Source organism: Bos indicus, chromosome 8 (genome assembly GCF_029378745.1).
Source record: "Bos indicus isolate NIAB-ARS_2022 breed Sahiwal x Tharparkar chromosome 8, NIAB-ARS_B.indTharparkar_mat_pri_1.0, whole genome shotgun sequence".
NCBI lineage: Eukaryota > Metazoa > Chordata > Mammalia > Artiodactyla > Bovidae > Bos > Bos indicus.
In genome coordinates, this window is record NC_091767.1 from 103,701,910 (window position 1) to 103,723,487 (window position 21,578).

General features: G+C 49.8%; 1 protein-coding gene and 1 long non-coding RNA gene across 5 annotated transcripts in view; one reads left to right on the top strand and one right to left on the bottom strand.

Annotated features, from left to right (window-relative positions):
- On the bottom strand, positions 1-5,901 carry LOC139184658 (uncharacterized). Its single transcript, XR_011568214.1, has 2 exons — positions 5,773-5,901; positions 1-4,512 (listed from the first exon to the last, which is right to left on the bottom strand). It is a non-coding gene; the product is annotated as an uncharacterized lncRNA (long non-coding RNA).
- TMEM268 (transmembrane protein 268) overlaps positions 5,641-21,578 on the top strand; it is a 24,967-nt gene continuing 9,029 nt past the window's right edge. The window contains exons 1-5 of one of the 4 annotated variants that reach the window (XM_019966801.2): positions 5,641-5,832; positions 9,019-9,205; positions 14,703-14,812; positions 17,323-17,430; positions 18,154-18,303. In XM_019966801.2, the coding sequence (XP_019822360.1) occupies positions 9,097-9,205; positions 14,703-14,812; positions 17,323-17,430; positions 18,154-18,303 (477 nt within the window). In that variant the 5' untranslated portion in view covers positions 5,641-5,832; positions 9,019-9,096. Of the gene's footprint in view, positions 5,833-5,968; positions 6,070-6,316; positions 7,196-9,018; positions 9,206-14,702; positions 14,813-17,322; positions 17,431-18,153; positions 18,304-21,578 lie in introns of those variants that run through there. The other 3 variants (XM_019966800.2, XM_019966803.2, XM_019966799.2) reach the window with 3 other exon arrangements.

The following is a 21,578-nucleotide window of genomic DNA, read 5'->3' on the forward strand; positions in this document are numbered from 1 at the left end:
TGGCTTAATACAACAAAGATTTATTTTTTATGTCTGATACAGGTTGGGGGACCAGGCAGCTGTCCTCCATACGGTGACACAGTGATTCCGATTACTTCCACTTCGTGGCTCTATCATTTTAGCACATGGTTTCCATGATCCCTGAGACAAGGGAAGGAAAAGTTAGCAAACAGGCAGCTCTATGCTTTGGTCCTGAAATAATACGTAACAATTGTTTTCAGCTCATTTATGCATGTCAGGCCCAGGAGCAAACCTGACTGCTAGGGAGGCTAAGAAATAACCAACCTGTGGTTATTTGGTGAGTAAAAACTCTCTGCTGCAAATACTAACTAGCTTCCTCCATGCCAGCTAGTGACCATGTGAATTATCAATGAGCAGTAGTATTTTGAAAGACATCTTTTTTCTTTTGAGTAGCAGGCCTGAACAGTGGGTTTAAAATATTAAGTAAACCATGTTGTAAACAAATGTGCTGTTGCCCAGACTTTGCTGTTCCATTAGAGCACAGGCTGAGTAGATGTAGCACAACTCTTAAGGGTCCTAAGATTTCTAGAATGGTCAATGAACACTGGCTTCAACTTCAAGTCACCAGCTGCATTAGCCCCTAGTGAGAGAGAACCCGTCCTTTGGAAGATTTGAAGCCAGGCACTGGCCTCTCTCTGGCTATGAAAGTCCGAGGTGGCATCTTCCAACAAAAGGCTGTTCTGTCTACACTGAGTGTTGTTAGTGTAGCCACTTCCACCCATTATCTTAGCCGTATCTTCTACATAATCTGCTACAGCTTCTACATCAATTCATATATTATGGAGATGGCTTCCTTCCTTAAACCCCATGAACCAATCTCCACTAGCTTCAAAGTTTTCTTCTGCAGCTTTCTCACCTCTGTCATCCTTCACAGAATTATAGAGTTAAGGCCTTGCTCTGGATTAGGTTTTGGTTTAAGGGGATGTGGCTGATCTTCTATCCAGACCACTCCAACTTTGTCCAGGGAGTTGCCTGGTGGTTTAGTGGTTTGGACTCTGCACTTCCACTGCAGGAGGGACCTGGGTTCGATCCCTGGTCGGGGAACTAAGATCCTGAAAGCCACATAGTCAATAAAAAAAAAAAAAAAAGCAACATTCTCCAGTTAGCAGTAAGGCTGCTTTGTTTCTTATCAGTTTGTGTGTTCATTGGAATAGCACTTTTCTTTAAGAACTTTTTCTTTGCATTCACAAGTTGAAAACTGGCACAAGAGGCCTACCTTTCGGCCTATCTTGGCTTTCAACATGTCTTCCTCACTGAGCTTAATCATTCCTGGGTTTTGACTTAAAATGATAGACGTGCAACTCCCCCTTTCATGTGAATACTTAAGAGGCCACTGTAGGGTTATTTATCTGCCTAATTTCAATATTGTGTCTTGGGGAATAGAAAAGTCCAAGGAAGGGGACAGAAATAGGGAACACCTGTTCAGTGGAACCATCAAGACACACGTTTATTAATTTTGCCATCTTATATGGGCCTGGTTCTTAACACCCCAAAACAACAGTAACATCAGAGATAATCACCGTAACAAATACCATAACAAAAAAGCTTGAAATACTACGAGAATTAGCAAAGTGTGACACAGGAGACATGAAGCGAGCAAATGCTGTTGGAACAATGGTGCCAGCGGACTTGCCTGACACGGAGTTGCCACAAACCTTCAATTGGGGAATAAAAGGCACTACCTCTGAAGCTCAAAAAGATGAAGCCCAATAAAAAGAGGCACCTTGTGGGCAGATCTTTAGGAGCAGGAGAAGCACACTGTTTACTGAAAGATTTGGTCAGTAATTCAGGGAGAGAATGCTGCCGAATCATGTCAACATGTATCTTCTTTGGCTTTTAAGAAATTTCAAATTACACTGACTGGCTCCTGGGTCAAGTGTGAATTCAAGGCCATGTCTGTGGAGATGGGGATGAATGGGCTTGGAGAGCTGGGGCAGACAATTCCTTTTTTTTTTTTCTTTTTGAAAATAAAAGGGTAGAGTGGCAGCATTTTAGACCAGTTGACAGTTGTTGAAGATAAGAATAGAAGAGAAACTACGCTGGTGGTTCTGAGATCATGATTGGGTTGTCTACTATGTCTTACAGGGTTTTTAAAATTATGAAGACGGGACAGTTGAAATTTCTCGTTAAAAGCCAGGTCACCTTCAGTTGCCTTTCCCTCCCCTCCCCTTGCCAACCAGATGCCAGTCCTCCCTTTTGAGGCCCTGCCCCACCTCGTTCCCTTTGTACCTGTCTGTGCACTTGCCTCTACCCACAGTGTCAAGACAGATCCCTGACCCTGCAGGTGACTGGCAGCCTTATGATGAAAATTCAAAGTATCTCTGCTGGTTTTGACCCAGTTTCCTGACAGATAGCATATGACTTGTCTATCTGCACGCTGCTGACAGGGATGGTGGTGTGTTTAGCCCCAAGCTCTCACATGCATATCTTGTAGCGGAGAACTCACTGAGAGATGTGACTCCAGGATCTAGAATCAATGTAGTGGAGCCAGGAGCAATAGAACTTTCTGTGGGACTTGCTTGTGGAAATACTTTTTTCAGAGCGCTCTAATGAGTGGCTAAGCCTAAGACTTGAACCCAAGTCTGTCGGACGTCCAGCCTGAATTGCTGTATGGCTTAGTATGTTCAGGCCATGGCTGTGTTTCAAGCAATGCGTTTCTAAAAGAGAAAGTCAGTGACTCTACAACTGGCAGACCAGTCCCAAAAACAAGATCTAATTTTTGATCTTTGCCTTTTTACTTACTTATCCCACGGCTCTGAGGTGCTCTCCTGTGCCGTCTGCTGCCACACGTGAAAATTCTGCCAGGCTGAGAAGTTCCTTCATGCTTCACCTAAGTTGCCAGATACTTGGCAGCTGGCCTTCAGACACGGGCCTGTAACTCTCACCCACATGACGGAACAGAATGGGGCAAGTGCTGAGTAAGGGTGGCTTTGGCTGGGGTTTGTGGTTATTTGGATTTATCTGTAGTTGAAGCCCTGATGAGTTCATTCATAGCCATTCATTCACCAGTTCAGATGCATGTAACCCTACTGGGGGCCCGCTTTTGAGCACGGGCAGAAACAGCCCTGTGCCCCCAAGGCTGATTCTCTTTTTGGGAAAGGGGATCTTGAACAATGACCGTAGTGTGTGCTAGGTGTGGCCACAGATTAATCAAGAGTGACTGTGAGAACGCGGGACTGGCCTGGGCTCAGGACAGGAGAGGGCTCCTAGAAGAAGGGCCCTTTCAGCCGAGGTCTGAGAATGTGTCAGTTAACCAGGCCAGGAGGTGGGGATGAGGTTTGAGGCATCTCTCCCAGAAGGAGAAGGATGGCAACCACTGAGAACCGAAACTGAGAGAGCACGGGTGTAGGAGGAACTGAGAGATGGGGTCACTGTTCTTGGAGCTTAGGGTTTTCAGAGGTTATCAGTCACCTTTCACTGGATTTCACTGGATTTTGGACTTCCCAGGTAGCTCAGTGGTAAAGGATCCGCCTGCCAATGCGGGAGACACAAGAGTCATGGGTTCGATCCCTGGGTTAGGAAGATCCCCTGGAGGAGGAAATGGCAACCCGCTCCAGTATTCTTGTATGGAAAATCCTGTGGACAAAGGAGTGCGGGCCACAGTCCACGGGGTTGCAAAGAGTTGGACATGACTAAGCATGCATGCACTGGATTTCATTCATTTTTCTCCATTCTCCACGGAGCCCCGTTCCCTCACACTGGAGTGCCAGGCCTTGCCATGTGCTGTGGTTTTGGAGATGCAAAAGAATTGCCCAGAAATTCAGTTCACTTTTACTGAGCACTTCCTGCTAAGCACCTCACCATTTCACTTAATTCTTAAAACCTCTCTATTTAGCAGATATTCTTCTTTTATAAATGAGGGAATTGGAGCTCAGAGAGGGGAACTGGCCCGTGCAAGTTCACAGGCCAGTGAGTGGTGGAGCCAAGCCAGGCAGTTCCAAAGGGCCACGTCCTTTGTGCCTCCCTAGCAAAGGAGATGATGTGTCAACATAGAAGTTCAAGCTGGAACAACAAGCAGTGAGAACGCAGAGTGACAGTAGCCCGGCAGAAAGCGCAGGAGGACGGTATCTGGCTTCATGGAGAAGGCAGGCCTTGCTGGAGTGGCAGGAGTGAGTTAGGCGATGACCAGGCCACACCCCGGTCCAAGGTTCCCTTTCAATATCTTATCAGCAGGTAGGAAAGCTCCAGCATTCCATGACTCCTGCTCTCGTGCCCCTACATTGTGCTTACAGAAATTACGCAAAATAAACATCTTGGATCTTGTATGTCTTGCTCAGTGGTGCCCAGAACAATGCGTGCCACTCAGCACACACCTGACGTCTATCTGTTGATGAATAAACCAATGAACTTCATTTTTAGTAGCCTACTTCCTAGATCCTCACCTGCCTGGTGAATGAGGGCAGCATGGCTGCTTTATTCCTCAGTCACTGCTCATGTCCCCGGGCACTCCTTTGCCTCTGGTAGAGCCCAAAGCCAACTAGGTCCTGTGATCTGAGAAAGTGAAGTCGTTTAGTCCTGTCCCACTCTTGGTACCCCATGGAGTGTATGTAGCCTACCAGGCTCCTCTGTCCATGGGATTTTCCAGGCAAGAGTACTGGAGTGGGTTGCCATTTCCTTCTCCAGGGAATCTGAGAGGTGATCTGAGAGGCCCCTAGCAATTTGGCAGTATCTGTTGAAATTAAAATTGCAACTAACTCAGCAAGTCCACTTGTAGATACGCAGGCTGTGGCATGTACACAGCATGGTGGCTATGACCATATGAGGAAGGCTGTTGAGGAAGAGTGGGAACCCTTTACATGCCCACCACTGGTGAGGGGCAAGGAAAAATAGCTCTATTCCTACAAAATAGAGCTTCCCTGGTGGCTCAGCTGGTAGAAAATCTGCCTGCAACGCAGGAGACCACTTGCAGCAGAGGAGACGCTGGTTCAATCCCTGGGTCTGGAAGATTCTCTGGAGAAAGAAATAGCAGCCGACTCCAGCATTCCTGTCCGGAGAATTTCAGAGACAGAGGACCTAGTGGGCTACAGTACATGGGGTCACAGGGAGTCTGACGGAGTGACTAACACACACCTACAAAATACGGAAGTGTCTTATGTACCCCCTTAAAAACAAACCAGAGTGGAGTGTTCTGGAATGAGGTGAATGCCAAGGAACTCAGCTGAAAGAAAAAGCAAGAATAGAACAGATTCCCTTCTGTATAAATGCACAGTGTACCCCACCCGTCCACAAGCCGTCTACAGAAACCTCAGGGAAGGAGGTACTTTTCACTGTAGACCCCTTGAAATCCCGAGTGATGCAGATGGGGGTGGTGGCCACCGTCATTGGTCCTGCAGTTCTGTACATTTCACACAGATTATCTCATTAAAGCTTCATATAATCCCATGAAGCAGAATAATTTGCTTTTGTTTTTAACAGAAAACTAAGGCACAGAGAGGGAAAACTCTATACTCAAGATGATCTAAAAATCGGAGACACTTGGCTGAGAGCTCAGGGAGCCTGATCCCCAAACCGATGCTCTTAATACAATGCACATGTAATGTTTCATTAAAAAACAAGTCCCTGAGGAATTTCTGGTTCCTAATATTGCTTCATCCATCGGGTCCCATGATTGTCAGACGCGGGCTGGACCTCAGACGCAAGCCGCTGCTCTCAGGATCCGGGGACCGAGGCTCAGAGCTGGGCGGAAACTCATCCCGGCCCGGGATCTGGTCCCCCCACCCCACCTCCCCGAGAGCCCCAGAAGCAACGCACGTGGTCGGCGAGGGCGGAGGCGCTTCCCCGCGTCCCGGGAGGGAGCCCGGCTGATGAAAGGTAGCTCCCAGCTCGGTTCCGACGCGAACCTGCTTCCCTCTAGGCCCGGAGGCGAGCCCTGCGGGCGGCTCCTCCCGGTGGGGTGACCGCGCGGGGCCGGCCCGGCCCGGGGGCGGGACTCGGGAGGGCGGCGCGGGCGGCAGGCGGGGCGCGGGCGGCGGTGCCCAGAGGCTGCGGCGCGGTGGGGCGGCGGTGCCCCCGACCTTCCGCGTCCCCGGGGGGCGGCGGCGCGGACGGGTGAGTGTGCGCGGGCCCGGGGCGCGCGCCCCTGTGTCTGCGCGGGCGCGGGCGCGGGCGCGGGCGGCCGCGAGTCCAGATTTCAGCCGCGCTGCCGCCTGGGTGCCCCGGTCCTGGCCTGGTGTGGGCGCCGAGGGCTGAGTTTGGGCCCCTGTTGTGCGTGGGAGCCGCTCTCCGGCGGCCCTTGTGAGGGGGCGGGGGAGGGCGAGAGGGGCGGGGGGCTGATTTCGGGGGTGGAGGGAGGCCCAGGGGCAGCAGACCCTGGATCAAGACTCAGCCGCCCAGGCCGAGGCCAGAGGTGGCCGAACATCCCCTGCCGGATCGAGCTTGGTTCCTTTGTGGCTCCATCCCCCAACCTGGCTCCTTGACCTTGGATGGTTCACTTTCGTTTCTGGGTCTTAATTTTCTCACGTGTAAAATGGAGGGCTTGGAGCTATTGTCTCTGAAGGCTTTTCCACCCCTAAACTTCTGTGACAGACCCTCCATCACGGCCCCTTGTTGGGACTTTCCAGTTTAACAAAACAAAACTTGACTTGTGAAAACTGTAGGATTCCCCCGTCCCCCCAGCAGACACACACACACACACACACACAACTCAGGGAGGCGCTTGGGGCTCTTCTGGGGATGCTGGGCACTCAGTGTCTGCAGAAACGGAGATTTTTGCAGAGGTTTGCTACCCAAATCAGAAAGATGGATAATTGGAAGGTCTGGTTAAATGGAATCAGCAAGGGGAGTTAGGAAGCTGGGGAGTGGATGGCCAGTTAGTTTGAGGAACTTCAGGGCTGGGCTCACTCCCTGCCTGACTCCATCCTGGTGTCTGACCTCGCCCCCCCTTGTCCCGTTAGGGCTAGTGTAGAGCTGGAGAGGGGGTGGCAGCTCAGAATACACTAATGGGTGATGGGTCAGCACCTGCCCTTGGCCAACACCCCTCCTGCCCTCTGCAGCCTCCAGTTTGGATGAAAGGCTACAGGGTGAGAGCAGAGGCCGCCTTGATTGGCCCCATCCTGCCCTCTGGTTTGTACCTCTCCCTACTTGGCAGTTCCTTCTCTCCCTCCACCTTTGCCAAGCCAGGATCCTCCTTCTGTGCTCTGAGAAGCCTCCAGAAGAAGTCTTCCCTCAATCCAAGGTACTGCCCGCTCCCTCTGACTGCCTTCTCTGATCATTGTCTGTTTCTCTGTTTCTTGTTTCTCTTTCTCTGAGTTTGTCTTTTCTACCAGATGGTGGTACCCATCAGAGAGGGCTGAACAGGGACTCAAGATTTTATTGCTGGCTTTATAGTCTAGAAAGCACAGGGCCTGGCACCAGAAGATTCTTAGGGAGTGTCTGTGGAGTAAAAATAATGATTGATATGTTCTGTTTTGCCCTTGCTGCTCTCAAGTGATTTAAGTTTGAATTCTTTAAGCCTCACAACAACCTGGTTGCATTATTCCCATGCACACGTGAAGAAACCGAGGCGGTGCAAAGCACTTGCTCCAGGTCATTCATGTGGGAAGTGGCAGGACTGTGCAGGCTGCTTTTCTCCATTACACTAAATAGCCTACAGGTGCATGACTTCTCCTGCTTGGGACTTTGTGGGAGGCTAATTGGGCCAACTGGGGTGATGGGGATTTCTTCCCAAAACACCGTCTAATTGTGGGATTCTGCAGCTAATGAACCGTCCACGCTGTCTGGAAGGCTGTCTGGGCAGCTCCAGCTTGTGGATGGTCCCTTCTGCCTGGAGGAGGGACAGGGGGCTCCTGGGCCCCACAAATGTTTCTGAGACTGCAGTATAGCCTCTCTGGGAAACAGGTTCCTAGCTAGGATGTCCCTGGGTTCCTGGTCTGGAGCATAGATCCACGGATTCTCTTTGTCCCATAGGCCTAAGACCCAATCAGATGGAGCAGAACCTCGTTTATCGCCAAGTACAGGGTAGACATCCTTGGGCTGTTGTTTTCATGCCTCTTGGGGGTACCAGGGGAGAGGAAGGAAGTAAGGGATGATATGATTGACTGATATTCAGCAGTATTTGGGAGTGCCTACTGTGCGCCAGGCTTGGGGGAGATGGTCCCTGCCCTCCCATAGCTTGGCAGCTCAGATGCCAACTCGAATGTGTTGTTGGATCACACCTGGGAAATGCAGTCTCCTTCCACCCACTCTTTTTTAAGGCAGTTTAAGGAAGAGGCTCAGCCATAGCCGGACTTGGGTTCCGAGGTTCAAAGATGTGGGAATGATAGGCTTGGATTCTGGAGCTGGATGGCCTGATTCATCTCCAGTCCCCACAGCTCCCAGCCACCCCACTGTGGGCGGGTCACGTCACATCTTTGACTCGCAGTTCTGTCTCCGGGGAAATGGGAAAAACCTGTGAGGAAGTGGCCTGATGGTGAGCAGGATACTGGATGCCACACTTGTATTGCTTTGTGTAGCCCCATAGCAGCTATGCCGGGCTGGCCTCCTTGCACCCATTTTGCAGGTGAGGTCAGCAAGGCTTGGGGAGCTAAGTACCTTGACAGTGGATATCCCAGAGCACGTGAGGGTCAAGTGAAGGTTCACATCTAGGTCCTTTGGTGCTGAAGTCCTTGCTTTTCTTTTTATAACAGTTTGTTGCTTTGTATAAACAAGGCTCCCTGTCATGAATAGACCTATCCTCTACTCAGTCAGGAAGGGAAATCCCAGATGCCTGAGAGTGGGGTCTGGTCAGCTCGTGAGTTCCCTGTGGTTCCTGGATGAGTCTGAGCTGGAGAAGATCCAAGACCAGAGGGAAGTTCTCAGCCCAGGCCTTGGAGGGTTCTGGCTCCTCCTATTCATTCCCTCTGAGAACATTCCTTAGCCTGATCAACGAGACCACAGTCCGAGGAAAGACTCTGGGTGGCTCTCCTCAGTCTGGTGATGGCTTTGGCCTTGAGAGTCTGAGGAAGCTGGCCAGCCCAGGACCAGGCCTGAAGTTGTTTCTCATGATGTTGTTTTCTGAAGGCAGGCGAAGCTGAGTTGGCTGCTCCAGGATGAACTGCGGCTCCGAGAAGGGGAAGTAGGAGTCCTGCTGGTGCTGCTATGGCGTGTGAACCGCAGATGGACCCCGGTGGGGCAGCTGGCCCCTTGCCCACCTCTTCCCCTGGCTGGAGTCCCTTGCCTGGGGGAAGCCCTCCTGGCTGGGGGCAAGGTAGGGTCATGACCCTTAATTCCTTCCTCCTCTACCCCCCTGCCCCCGCCCCTAGGATGCTGAGCTGGACTCAGATAGTATGCTTGAGGAGAGGTGAGTGGAAGGGCCCAGAAGTGCCTGAGATAAGGGTGGGCATTTGGGGATGTGTTTCCAGGCATTTCTGTCATTGCTACTTACTGTCTCTGTCACCGAATTCCTTAGCTTGCCCTCTGCTAGGATGCTATAGCTTCCTCTTGCTCCTTGCCTCTTCCACTGTCTCTTCGTGGTGTCTCAGAGGGGTTTTTAAAGATGCACGACCTTTCTGTTTCCGTTTCTGTCGTTCGCCAGCTTGCAAGGCCTGCCTTAATGGCTCCTGCTGCCCCGGCCGTGCTGCCCTGCCCCAGGACCTTTGCGCCTGCTGTCCCTTTTGCATGTTATGCCCTTTCCCTGTCTCCTTTCCCCTGCTTAATTTCCCCTCATCCTTCAGAGCTCAGTTCAGATATCCCTTCCATGGGGAATCCTCCCCTGATGGCTCAGCCTAAGCCAGACCCTCTGATATATCCCTGCTTCTCCCTATGGCACTTGGCAGTTTGTAATTAAATTAATTCCCTATGTAATAACATGTTGAATGTCCAGCTTCCTAAGTAAAATGTAAGCTGCATGAGGGCAGGGGCTCTGTATTGCTTTGTTTATCCCTGTGTCTATAGTACCTAGCACATAGCTTGGCACATAGTCAGTTCAGTTCAGTTGCTCAGTCGTGTCTGACTCTTTGTGACCCCATGAACCGCAGCACGTCAGGCCTCTCTGTCCATCACTGACTCCCAGAGTCTACCCAAACCCATGTCCATTGTGTCAGTGATGCCGTCCAACCATCTCATCCTCTGTCGTCCCCTTCTCCTCCTGCCCTCAATCTTTCCCAGCATCAGGGTCTTTTCAAATGAGTCAGCTGTGTGCATCAGGTGGCCAAAATATTGGAGTTTCAGCTTCAACATCAGTCCCTCCAATGAACACCCAGGACTAATCTCCTTTAGGATGGACTGGTTGGATCTTCTTGCAGTCCAAGGGACTCTCAAGAGTCTTCTCCAACACCACAGTTCAAAAGCAGCAATTCTTTGGTGCTCAGCTTTCTTTATAGTCCAACTCTCACATCCATACATGACTACTGGAAAAACTGTAGCCTTGACTAGACGGACCTTTGTCAGCAAAGTAATGTCTGTGCTTTTTAATATGCTGTCTAGGTTGGTCATAACTCAATAAGTATTTTGAATGAATGAATTAATGAATGAATGAGTGGCTGGGCATAGGCAAGTGGAGATGGCATTTTATATTGTGGCTGGTTTCTTAGATGATTTCAAACTTAAAAACAAGGCTTCCTTTTATGTCTACTGTTATTAGGAAAGCAATTCACACATATACGCATACCAGTAGAATGAAATAGAATGGAATAATTTACCTTCAGCTCTTTGAAGACATTGCTCCACTGGTTTTTGGCAAGCCAGTTCTTGCCCCTTTATAGGAAATAGCTTTCTGTATGTGAACACACACACATACACATGCACACACACATACACACACACTTGTACACATGCATGTTTCTTGGTAGCTTTTCAGATCCTTTTTTTTAGCTTAAGTGTGAAAATAAGGATTTCTAAGTGGAGGACTTTAAGTTCTCACTTTAAGAAACAGATGAGAGAGATTATTGCCAAGAATCCAGGAATTCATGGTTTGAAAGGGAAACAGAGATACCATCACTGTGAGAAGTCTTTGCATTGCTCGGGCAAACACCATCCACAGAGTGCAAAGAGCCAGGCTAGGGGAGCAGTTCACAGTCTCCACGCCCGAGGTCCGGAGCAGTGTGGGTTTTCCACCCTGTGCTGTGCGGTGAAGGGCTAGTCTGAGGCTCCTACAGCATAGCTGCTGCCTTTTCTGTGCTCCTCTTTCTTTTCACTTCTTCTCTTTCTTACTTTCATTTCCCCTGGTACCACCAGTCAAGCTGGTTCTCCTTTCAGAGGCTCTGTTTCCTTTCCCATAGTAATTGTTTTCCACTTTCTAGGGCTTTTGCAGGAGACCCTGGTTTGATTCCTGGATTGGGAAGATCCCCTGGGATAGGCTACCCACTCCAGTATTCTTGGGCTTCCCTGGTGGCTCAGATGGTAAAGAATCCGCCTGCAATATGGGAGACTTCGGTTTGATCCTGGGTTGGGAAGGTCCCCTGGAGGAGGGCATGGCAAATATTCTTGCCTGAAGAACCCCCCTGGACAGAGGACCCTGGTGGTGTATGGAGTTGCAAAGTCAGACATGACTGAGTGACTAAGCACAGGGCTCTTGGAGGATTAAATGGAATCAGGACTGTGACCCTGTGACTGTGGCTACTGCATAGGAAGGGCTCAGTCCCCGGAAACTATTCATATTTTATTTTATTGTTCTATTTTTATTTCAGCCCTTATCTTCTTTTTATCTGTTTTCCCTCATTTACTTATTTTAAAATCTTATTTTATAATTTTGCCTTTTTATATTTTATTTTTATGAAATCCTTTCTGGAACAAGGTGTGAGAAGATAAAAACAATACAACTAAACCAGTGTGGCTTTATGGTAACTTAGGTGCTCTGACAAGCTTTTAAATGATGACAACCATAGCAGCCAGTTAGTCAGCACCCATTTTACACTAAACGCTTTATTTTCATTGTCTTAATTATTTGCAGAATCTTCTGCAGTGGATATCATCATCCTGTAAGGGGATGGCCAGGAATTAAATGGCTTCTTCAAGGTTTCTCTGTTAGTGACAGGCTCACGTACAATTTAAACCCCAAACCATTTAGCGTGTGCTTCCCCCACTTCATTCATACATGAAACATTTATCTAGTACCTGCTGTATACTTGGCACTGAACCCAGTTCAAGGGGATTCAGTGATGTGTGAAACCCATGTGGGAGTAATATTGTTCGGATGGAGACAGTGGCTGATTGAGTAACTGGGTGTACATGAACTCATCTTCAGTGAGCGTAAAGGAGAAGGGCAGTGATGGGCAGGGTTATCAGACATTTGACCTGGCGAGAGTTTAGAGCATCAAGGAAGACTCCGTGGGAAAGGGCTTAATGAACTGGAACGCAAATGATGACTGGGGTCTAAGGGAGTGATGCCAGGGGGATGTGTTCTAGGGAGAGAGCGGGAAGAGCATATGCAAAGGCCGTGCGGTGGGAGAGAACACTGCAGTCCCAGGAACAAAGGAAGTGACAAGATGCAGGATGAGGCTGAGCCTTCAAGCTGAGTTTGGCAGGAAGCTAGTTCTTCTAAGGACTGGGGGAGTATGGTAACAAGCTTGGTTTTCTTCAGAGCACTGGGAAGCTATTGAAAGTTAGCTTTTTTTTTTAAAGATTTATTCGTTTATTTATTTTTGGTTGAGCTTGGGTGTTCATTGCCGCGGGCGGGCTTTCTCTAGTTGAGGGAATGGGGGCTACTCTCTAGTTGCGGTGTGCGGGCTTCTCATTGCAATGTCTTCTCTTGTTGCAGAGCATGGGCCCCAGGGCACATGGGCACATGGGCTTCAGTAGTTGCAACACACGGGCTTAGTTGCTCCACGACATGTGGGATCTTCCCAGACCAGGGATCGAACCCGAGACCCCTGCGTTGGCAGGCAAATGCTTAACTCACTGGACCACCAGGGGAAGGCCCCTGTTGAATACTTTTACTCAGAGGATTCACATCGTTTGATTTGTGCCCTGGCAGCTGTGTGAATCGGAGAAAGCAATGGCATCCCACTCTGGTACTCTTGCCTGGAAAATCCCATGGACGGAGGAGCCTGGTAGGCTCCAGTCTATGGGGTCGCTAAGAGTCGGGCACAACTGAGCGACTTCACTTTCACTTTTCACTTTCATGCATTGGAGAAGGAAATGGCAACCCACTCCAGTGTTCTTGCCTGGAGAATCCCAGGGACGGAGGAGCCTAGTGGGCTGCCGTCTATGGGGTCGCACAGAGTCGGACACGACTGAAGCGACTTAGCAGCAGCAGCAGCAGCAGCTGTGTGAATGCACTGTGAGAAGAAGAGCAGTTGAAGAAGCCAGTTAGGAGACAGGGGTACAGGGAGAGGTGAAGGGAGCCTGGGTGAGGGTTGTGGGGAAGATGCCGAGGGGTGCATGGAGCTGGGAGAGATTTTGTTGGGCCCAATTGGCAGGGCCCAGGGATGGACTGGGTGAGGGGGTGGAGGAGCGATTGAGGAGGGTGGTGGGCAGGAATCCCCAGGAAGGTGGAGATTTAAGACTCCAGTATTGCCCAGAGCTGGGCTCTGTGCCAGTAGATAACATGTTTGTGGTTTAACCCCTTCAGTCCTGCTCCTCTTCTGAATGACAGCTACAGAAAATGTGCTGAAATATTCAGCTTCCATCCTCGAGTGGCTAAACTCTAGGATCCTAGTATCTCAGGGCTCAGCCAGCCCCAGCTTTGCCCTGGCTGCTCACGGGTGGCTCCCGGGGCCTCATAGGTGAGAGAAGAGCTCAGTCCTTTCCTTCAGTTTCTCTGCTCAGAAGGGAAGTAGGTGTGGCTTCCTTCTGCTGCCATTCCTCCCTGGGCCTGAGGGGATTAACCTCACTCTGGCTCCTGGTCTGGCTTCCAAGCAATGTTGCAGGGCAAGAGTGAGAAGTTGTGATAAGCCTGAGTTGATGTGCTTTTTGAGGTACTACTTTCACGCAATTTATGCTTTTAAAGTGTCAAACGAGTGCTGAGATATTGGGGAGGGCTTGCCAGTAAGTTAGTGGATTGGATTTCTGTGGCTATTGTAACAATGACCACTAACAGGAGCTTAGAAAATGCAGTATCCTCTTGCAGTTCTGTAGGTTAGGAGTCTGACACTGGCCTCACTGAGCTCAGATCATGAGGTCAGCAGGGCTGTGTTAGGAAGCTCCGGGAGAGACTGTTCCTTTCCTTCCCAGCGTCTGAAGGCTGCCCGTACGCCTTGGCTCCTGAAGCCTTCTGCCACTTCAAAGCCAGAGGTGTGCCATCGCTGTACCTTTCTTCCGTAGTCACAGCCCTCCTGGCTCTTCTGCCGTCTCCTTCTTCCACTTTTAAGGATCCTTGTGATTGCAGTGGGCCCCTCCCCAGATTATCTGGGCTTCCCTGGCGCCTCAGAAGGTAAAGAATCTGCCTGCAATGCAGGAGCCTGGGGTTTGATCCCTGGGTCAGGACAATTCCCCTGGAGAAGGGAATGGCTACTCACTCCAGTATTCTTGCCTGGAGAATCCCATGGACAGAGGAGCCTGGTGGGCTACAGCCCATGGGGTCGCAAAAAGTTGGACATGATTGAGCAGCTAACACTTTCCACTTCCCCCGGGTAACCTAGGAATCTCCCTCTTTCGGGCCCCATTAGACCCTTACTCTTACCTGCAGCCTTCATCGGAAGGTTTAAGGATGGCAAGTCCTTCTTTGCTATGCGAATGTTCAAGGCCGGAGGAGGTGATGCCATCAAGATCTGGGTTCACCCCAAGTCTTTATCGCTTAGCCACGTGAAGCGTCTGTCTGCTTTCAGAGCTCCGCAGTGGCCAGGTCCTTACGGTGCTCCGGATCGACAATACCTGTGCGCCCATCTCATTTGACCTGGGAGCCGCCGAAGAGCAGCTGCAGACCTGGGGTATTCAGGTGAGTGCTGACTGTACTGTGTCCTTATTACCTTTTCTCCCATCCACCCATCAATCCACCCATCTGTCTGTCTTATCTATTCTATCATCTCATTATTTACAACATTTCTTTTTTTTACTGGCTCATTCATTGTTCTTTTAAAATTCTATTTTTGTATCTTATACTGGGGTGTAGTCAATTAACAATGTTGTGATAGTTTCAGGTGAACAGTGAGGGGACTCAGCCAGACACGAACATGTATCTATCCCCGCCCCCACCAAGACTCCACTCCCATCCAGGCTGTCACATGTTACTGAGCAGAGTTCCATGTGTGATACAATAGGTCCTTGTTGGTCATCCATGTTAAACATTGCAGTGATTCACAACATTTTTTTAAGCACCTACCCTGTGCTTGATATGCCAGTTAATTCACTTAATAGACGTGTGTTTGGGGGTGTCCGCCCTGTGCTGGGCACTTAATCACAGCTGCTCAGTGATTGCTACAGAGGTGACTAGGTCCCCGTGCCTGGGGTCACACACTGGGGTTTTTGTGCAAATGAGAAGACATAATGCTCGAGGAACACTTGCACTGACTCTGGCACATAGTAAATGTTCAATAAATTGTGGCTCTTAAGTTCCCACAGGTGTGATTCTCACTCTTCTCATATCCTTTAGAGTATGAGGTCTGATCATCACTGCCTGGGATGGATTATTTATGGATAAGGAAGCTACAATGCTAATTTTACCCTGAAGACTTGAGAATTTACTCCTTTAACACAGAATTGTATTATGGTTTAAAACATTTTAGCACCATTAAAGGGAAGCGTTCCAAGTTGACAGGACTCACCCCACATCAGCATGACAGCTGGCTTTCCTTCCCACGCTTCCTTTCAGCCTTTGTACAAAAGGACATTTTCCTTAAACAGTTGTCTTCAGATGGGGTTTTCTTCACTGGTGAACAGTTTGCATATTGTTTTACCATGCTCCTAACTATCATCTCTAATGATTAAATTCTGTGTTCTTAAGCAGTTCATTCTCGTAAGACCTTTATGCTCTAGGGCGTTTTGCTCGGGCAGAAAAATGTGAGTTTTCAGTATCTTGGACTGCATTAATAGCTGTTGATGTAGTTTGATACTAATACTTGTATATCAAGTGTTCACTTTGGAAGGGTGCCCTGGGCTTGGATAAGCAGATAGTTAGATACAGATATCCGTCTAAGTAAGAGAGCGGCTCTGTGTGTAGTCTGTGCTGTACTTAGTCTCTCAGTCGTGTCTGATTCTTTGCAACCCCATGGACTGTAACCTACCTGGGTACTCTGTCCATGGGGATTTTCCAGGCAAGATACTGGGGTGGGTTGCCATGCCCTCCTCCAGGGGATCTTCCCAACCCAGAGATCGAACCCAGGTCTTCGGCATTGCAGGCAGATTCTTTACCATCTGAGCCACCAGGGAAGCCCCAAGTAAGAGAGCAGAAACTCCCAGGGATGTCCAGATAATATGTGTATATATATATATATATATAATACATATATTTACTGTATAATATATGGGCTTCTCTTGTGGCTCAGCTGGTAAAGAATTCGTCTGCAATGTGGGAGACCTGGGTTCGATCCCTGGGTTGGGAAGATCCCCTGGAGAAGGGAAAGGCTACCCACTGCAGTATTCTGGCCTGAAGAATTCCATGAACTAAATCCATGGGGTCGCAGAGTCGGACAAGACTGAGCGACTTTCACTCACTGTATAATACATGCTGCTGCTGCTGCTAAGTCGCTTTAGTCGTGTCTGACTCTGTGCGACCCCAGAGACGGCAGCCCACCAGGCTTCCCCGTCCCTGGGATTCTCCAGGCAAGAACACTGGAGTGGGTTGCCATTTCCTTCTCCAGTGCATGAAAGTGAAAAGTGAAAGTGAAGTCACTCAGTCGTTCCCAACTCTTAGCGACCCCATGGACTGCAGCCTACCAGGCTCCTCTGTCCATGGATTTTCCAGGCAAGAGGTACTGGAGTGGGGTGCCATTGCCTTCTTCGGTATAATACATATATAAGTGTTATATGTATTATCTTGTTTAATATGCACACCACCTCTATAAAGTGTACAATTATTACCCTCATGTTCCAGAGGAGGAAAGTGAGGCTCAGAGAAGTGGGTTTCCTTGCTCTGGGTCACGCAGCACATGAGGGGCAGGGCCAAGGTTTGGACCCAGGGCTGGTCAACTCCAGGGCCTGCCCCTTAACCATTAGGCTCTCCTGGGTCTGTTGTGAGGTGCTGAGCCTGGGGTTATGGGGATCCCTCTCCTGGACGTCTCCCTGGGTCTTGAGCTGTCCCGCCTCCCCATTAGGGCCCGTCCTTCTCTGACCCTGTGATGCCGTTCAGGGCTCCATGCACCTTGTTCTGCGTTCTAGGGCAGCCCAGGATGCACTCACCCCACTTCCACATGATAGCCACGTGAACTGGACACAGCATGCTTGCTGGTGGGAAGAAGGGGCATGGTTCTCTGTGGCCGACGGGTCTCTTTCCCTTGGGTGGCCAAACAGGTCCCAGCTGACCAGTACAGGAGCCTGGCTGAGAGCGCCCTCTTAGAGCCCCAAGTGAGGAGATACATCATCTACAACTCGAGGCCCATGCGGCTGGCCTTCGCTGTGGTAAGGAGGGCGGGGTCCCCTGAGACACTGCTGAATTCAGTGCCACGCCCTGCAGCCTGTGGGTGCTGGTAACGCCTTTAGGGGCTGGTGGCCAGGCTGCCGGGGAGAGAGCAGTACCCACGGCCCTGGGTTTGGTGTAGGAGGAGGTTTATGGGGGAGAGTTGTTACCAGCTCCTCATGTAAGGGGTGGATGGCAGATTTACTAAGGGCAGAGGATGGGGGACTGGGAATCTGCAGACCTACCCCCGAGACCCCAGTCTTAGTATCTGGTCTTGTGAAGACCTTTCTGCTCTCTGGGACTTGGTTATTTTATTGACCTTTATAACAGCCACATGAGGGAGGTATTATTGTCCCCATTTTATGGATAAGGAAACTGAGGCTCAGAGAGGTGCCATAACATGTCAAGTCCACTTAGCATTTAAAGTGGGCTTCTGACTCAGATTCATCTCACTCCCAAGCCCTGCCCTTTTCTGTTTTATTTAAAATCAGAGTAAGAAGGAATTTGGAATACCTGTTCTAACCCCTTGCCTCTCCATCTGCTTATGAACAAGGAACAAGGGCTTGTTCTCACAGGCCCCCACACCCGCATTGGTCTGTCTGGCACTGTGAGCTCTCTAAATCCGAAGAGGGTGTCTGAAGTGGCCAGAGGGTGGCCCTGGGAGTGGAGCTGCTCCACCCAAGGACAGGTGTCCCTGACCATGCCCTCTCTCTGGCTTCTCACAGGTGTTCTACGTGGTGGTGTGGGCCAACATCTACTCCACCAGCCAGATGTTCGCCCTGGGGAACCACTGGGCAGGCGTGCTGCTCGTGACCCTGGCTGCCACGAGCCTCACCCTGACTCTCGTGGTCATCTTTGAGAGACACCAGAGGAAGGTGAGCCCTCCGGGGACCCCAGCCATGCTCCCTCCAGAGAGGCTGTACCAGCAGGAGAACCCCAAGTCAGACCTTTCTTCCACCTGCTTCAAAGAATTTCCCCAGCTGTGAAACTTCGCCCTGGCCCATGTGTCCAGTGACTCAAAGAAGTCCAGTCACACGTGTGATCAGGTCCTTTCTGTTTTTCCCTCTGATCCCTGTGTGTTGTTTTTTGGAAGCGGGCTGGGTTTTGAGCGAGTCTGGGAGTGGCAGGGACGGCCCTTTGAGGCGACTGGGTCTCCCCTGCCATGCACCTCCCCCTGCCTGTGTGCTTGCGATAGCCGTGTGCGTGGGTGGACTCCAGCCTGGCTCTCAGTTGACAGTTGCATCACCTTTAATCTCAGTAGCGACCTCTGAGGCCAAGAGTGGGTGATCAGGGAGTTTAGGTAACTTGTGCCAATCCCAGTCTGACTGGCAGAGTTGGGAGTTCAGAGCTTGAACCCTCTGATTCCTGTGCCTCCATTCACAAAGGAGATTGATACCTCTGGCTTAATGCATGGTTTGCTAACTGTCTTCTGCTACTTCAGCATCAGTCTTTTGTTACTGTTGAGCGCTTCATATGTGGTAGATCATCTATTAAGTGCTTTACATACCTTAACTCAGAACCCCCCAGTAAATCTCTGGGCAGAGTCTTTTATATTCATTTTACAGGTGAGGTACTTGAGACTCCAAAAGGCCCAAGGAGTAGTCCAAGGTCAAGCTGCTAATAAATGGCAGGGCTGGAATTCAAAGCCAGGAGCTCAGATGCCAAGCCATGTTCTGGACCAATACCCAAGTGCATTGGTGTTCTGTGGCTGTAACAGATAACCATAAATGTAGTGGCTTAAAACAATGTTTTGTTTTACAGTTCTGTAGTTTAAAAGTTTTGACAGGGTAGGGCTATCTCTTCTCTAGAATCTCTAGTGGGGAATCTGTTTCCTTGTCTTTTCTAGCTCTGGAGGCCTCCTGCGTTTCTTGGCTCATGGCCCCTTCCTGCATCTTCAGAGCCAGCAGTGGTGAATTGAGTCCTCACATTCTTGACTCTGAGTCTTCTCCCTCCCTCTTCCACTTTTAAGGCCCCTTGTGATGACTTTAGGGCTCCCCTGGTGGCTCAGATGGTAAAGAATTTGCCTGCAATGCAGGAGACTCAGGTTTGATCCCTGGGTCTTTGGGCTGTCTAGGTAATCTGGGCCAGTTTTCCTATTTTAAGGCTAACTCATTAGCATCATTAATTCCATCTGCCACCTTAATTCCTCTGTGTTATATAACATAAATTCACAGATTCTGTGCGGTAGGATTTAAGCAGCCTTGGGAGGTCATTATTCTGCCTACCACACCTCCACCGTCATTCTTTCTTCTTTTTTTAAAAAAAATCTATTTGTTTATTTTTGGCTGTGCTGGGTGTTCACTGCTGCACATGGCTTTCTCTAGCTGCAGCGAGCAGGGGCTGCTCTCTAGTTGCAGCGCATAGGCCCTCATTGTGGCGGCTTCTCTTGTTGCAGAGCATGGGCTCTGGAGTGTGGGCTCAGTAGCTGTGGCGCCTAGGTTTAGTTACCTTGCAGCATGTGGGATCTTCCTGGAGCAGAGATCAAACCCGTGTCCCCTGCGTTGGAAGGTAGGTTCTGAACACCTGGATCACCAGGGAAGCCCCTCCACTGTTCTCCTAGCTACTTTAGGAAGCTCCCCAGCACCTGGCACAGAGATGGACTTTGAGACCTTTAGTAAACACTCTACTCTTGCCTGACTCAGGAGGAGAGGGCGGGATGTGAGGAAATGTGGTCAGAGTTTAGGGTATGAATTCCATTTAGCGCCTGTGCTCACGGGAACGAATAGGAACTTTATGGCTCAATCATTCTGAAAGGATCTTTGTTGAGCTTCGAGATGAGGCTGACAAAATAATGCTGCCCTTGGGCTCCGTTAATGCTTTCATGGTCTTGTGTTTGGCCTATAAAAAAATAAATTGAACTGGCTGCTTTTGCAATAAGAACCTTCTCTTGGGGAGGGGGAAAATGCTAAGTGTTCTGCTTTATCAGGAGCAAGAAAAATATCTGGTGCCTGGCAAGTGCTTCAGGGAGGCAGTTCAGGGAGGCCTGCTGTGGGTTTCTGCCTCCTTCCTCTGTTTCTTCCCTATTCAGCTGGTATTCACGAAGGCTCAGCAATGCCAGGGGATGTGCTGGGCATAGGGCAGAGAGATGAACAAAACTGTTTTTCCTCGTAGGTGCAGCATGGAGGCCCCAGGTGCATAATGGCTCTTCTTTCATTGCTGTTTTTTGATCCTCCAGGATCCTTTACTTTCTAATATGGCCATCATTTAATGAGCACTTATTATGTGTTCTGTATTTGGGGCCTGATATCTATGCCCAACAACCTGACAAGAAGGCAGGATACCCCTACCATTTGCTAGCCCTACAACCTGGGGTGACTTATGGCTTAACCTCTCGGGGCTTTAGTTTTCTCATCTGTAAAATGGGATGATAATTGTAGCTCCTCATAGGATTGCCGGGAGAACTAAACGATATAATACACGCAGCGTGCTTGTACTCCTACTTGTGTGCGTGCGTTAGTTGATCAGTTGTGTCCAACTCTTTGTGAGACAGTGGACTGTAGCCCGCCAGGCTCCTCTGCCCGTGGAATTCTCCAGGCAAGGATACTGGAATGAGTTGCCATTCCCTTCTCCAGGGGATCTTCCCAACCCAGGGATTGAACCTGGGTCTCCCGCGTTGCAGGCAGATTCTTTACCATCTGAGCCACAAGGGGAGTGCATAATCCTACCTGGTATTATATAACGTATTAACTCTTCACTAGTGGGGAAACCAAAGCTCAGAGAGGTTAAGTAACTGGTCTGTGGTCACACAGCCTTCCTTATGTCTTCCTTTGAGCCTCAGCTCAAGGACTTCTTCTCAAATCCCTTGTTACTCAGGACCTTGCAGATCCCCCTCCCTGACCGTCGTCACTCTGACTGTTTGTGTTCAACCTGCATCACACAACATCCTTGAGAGCCTCAGCATTTGTACACACCGCTTTGGTTTCCCCTGTTTGGGAGAGGTAGGAGCCCCTCCTCCTGCAGATACCTGTGGCATATGACTGTGTCCTGGGCACTGGGTGAAGTGCTTCACACACACAGTCTCAATTCAATCTCACCACCTTCCTAAGGGCTGGGGACACTTTTTATCCTTATTCAGAACTGGAGAAAGCGAGACTCAGAGAAGGGACACAGCTGACCAGGACCACACTACCCAGAAGTAGCGGAGCTGGGC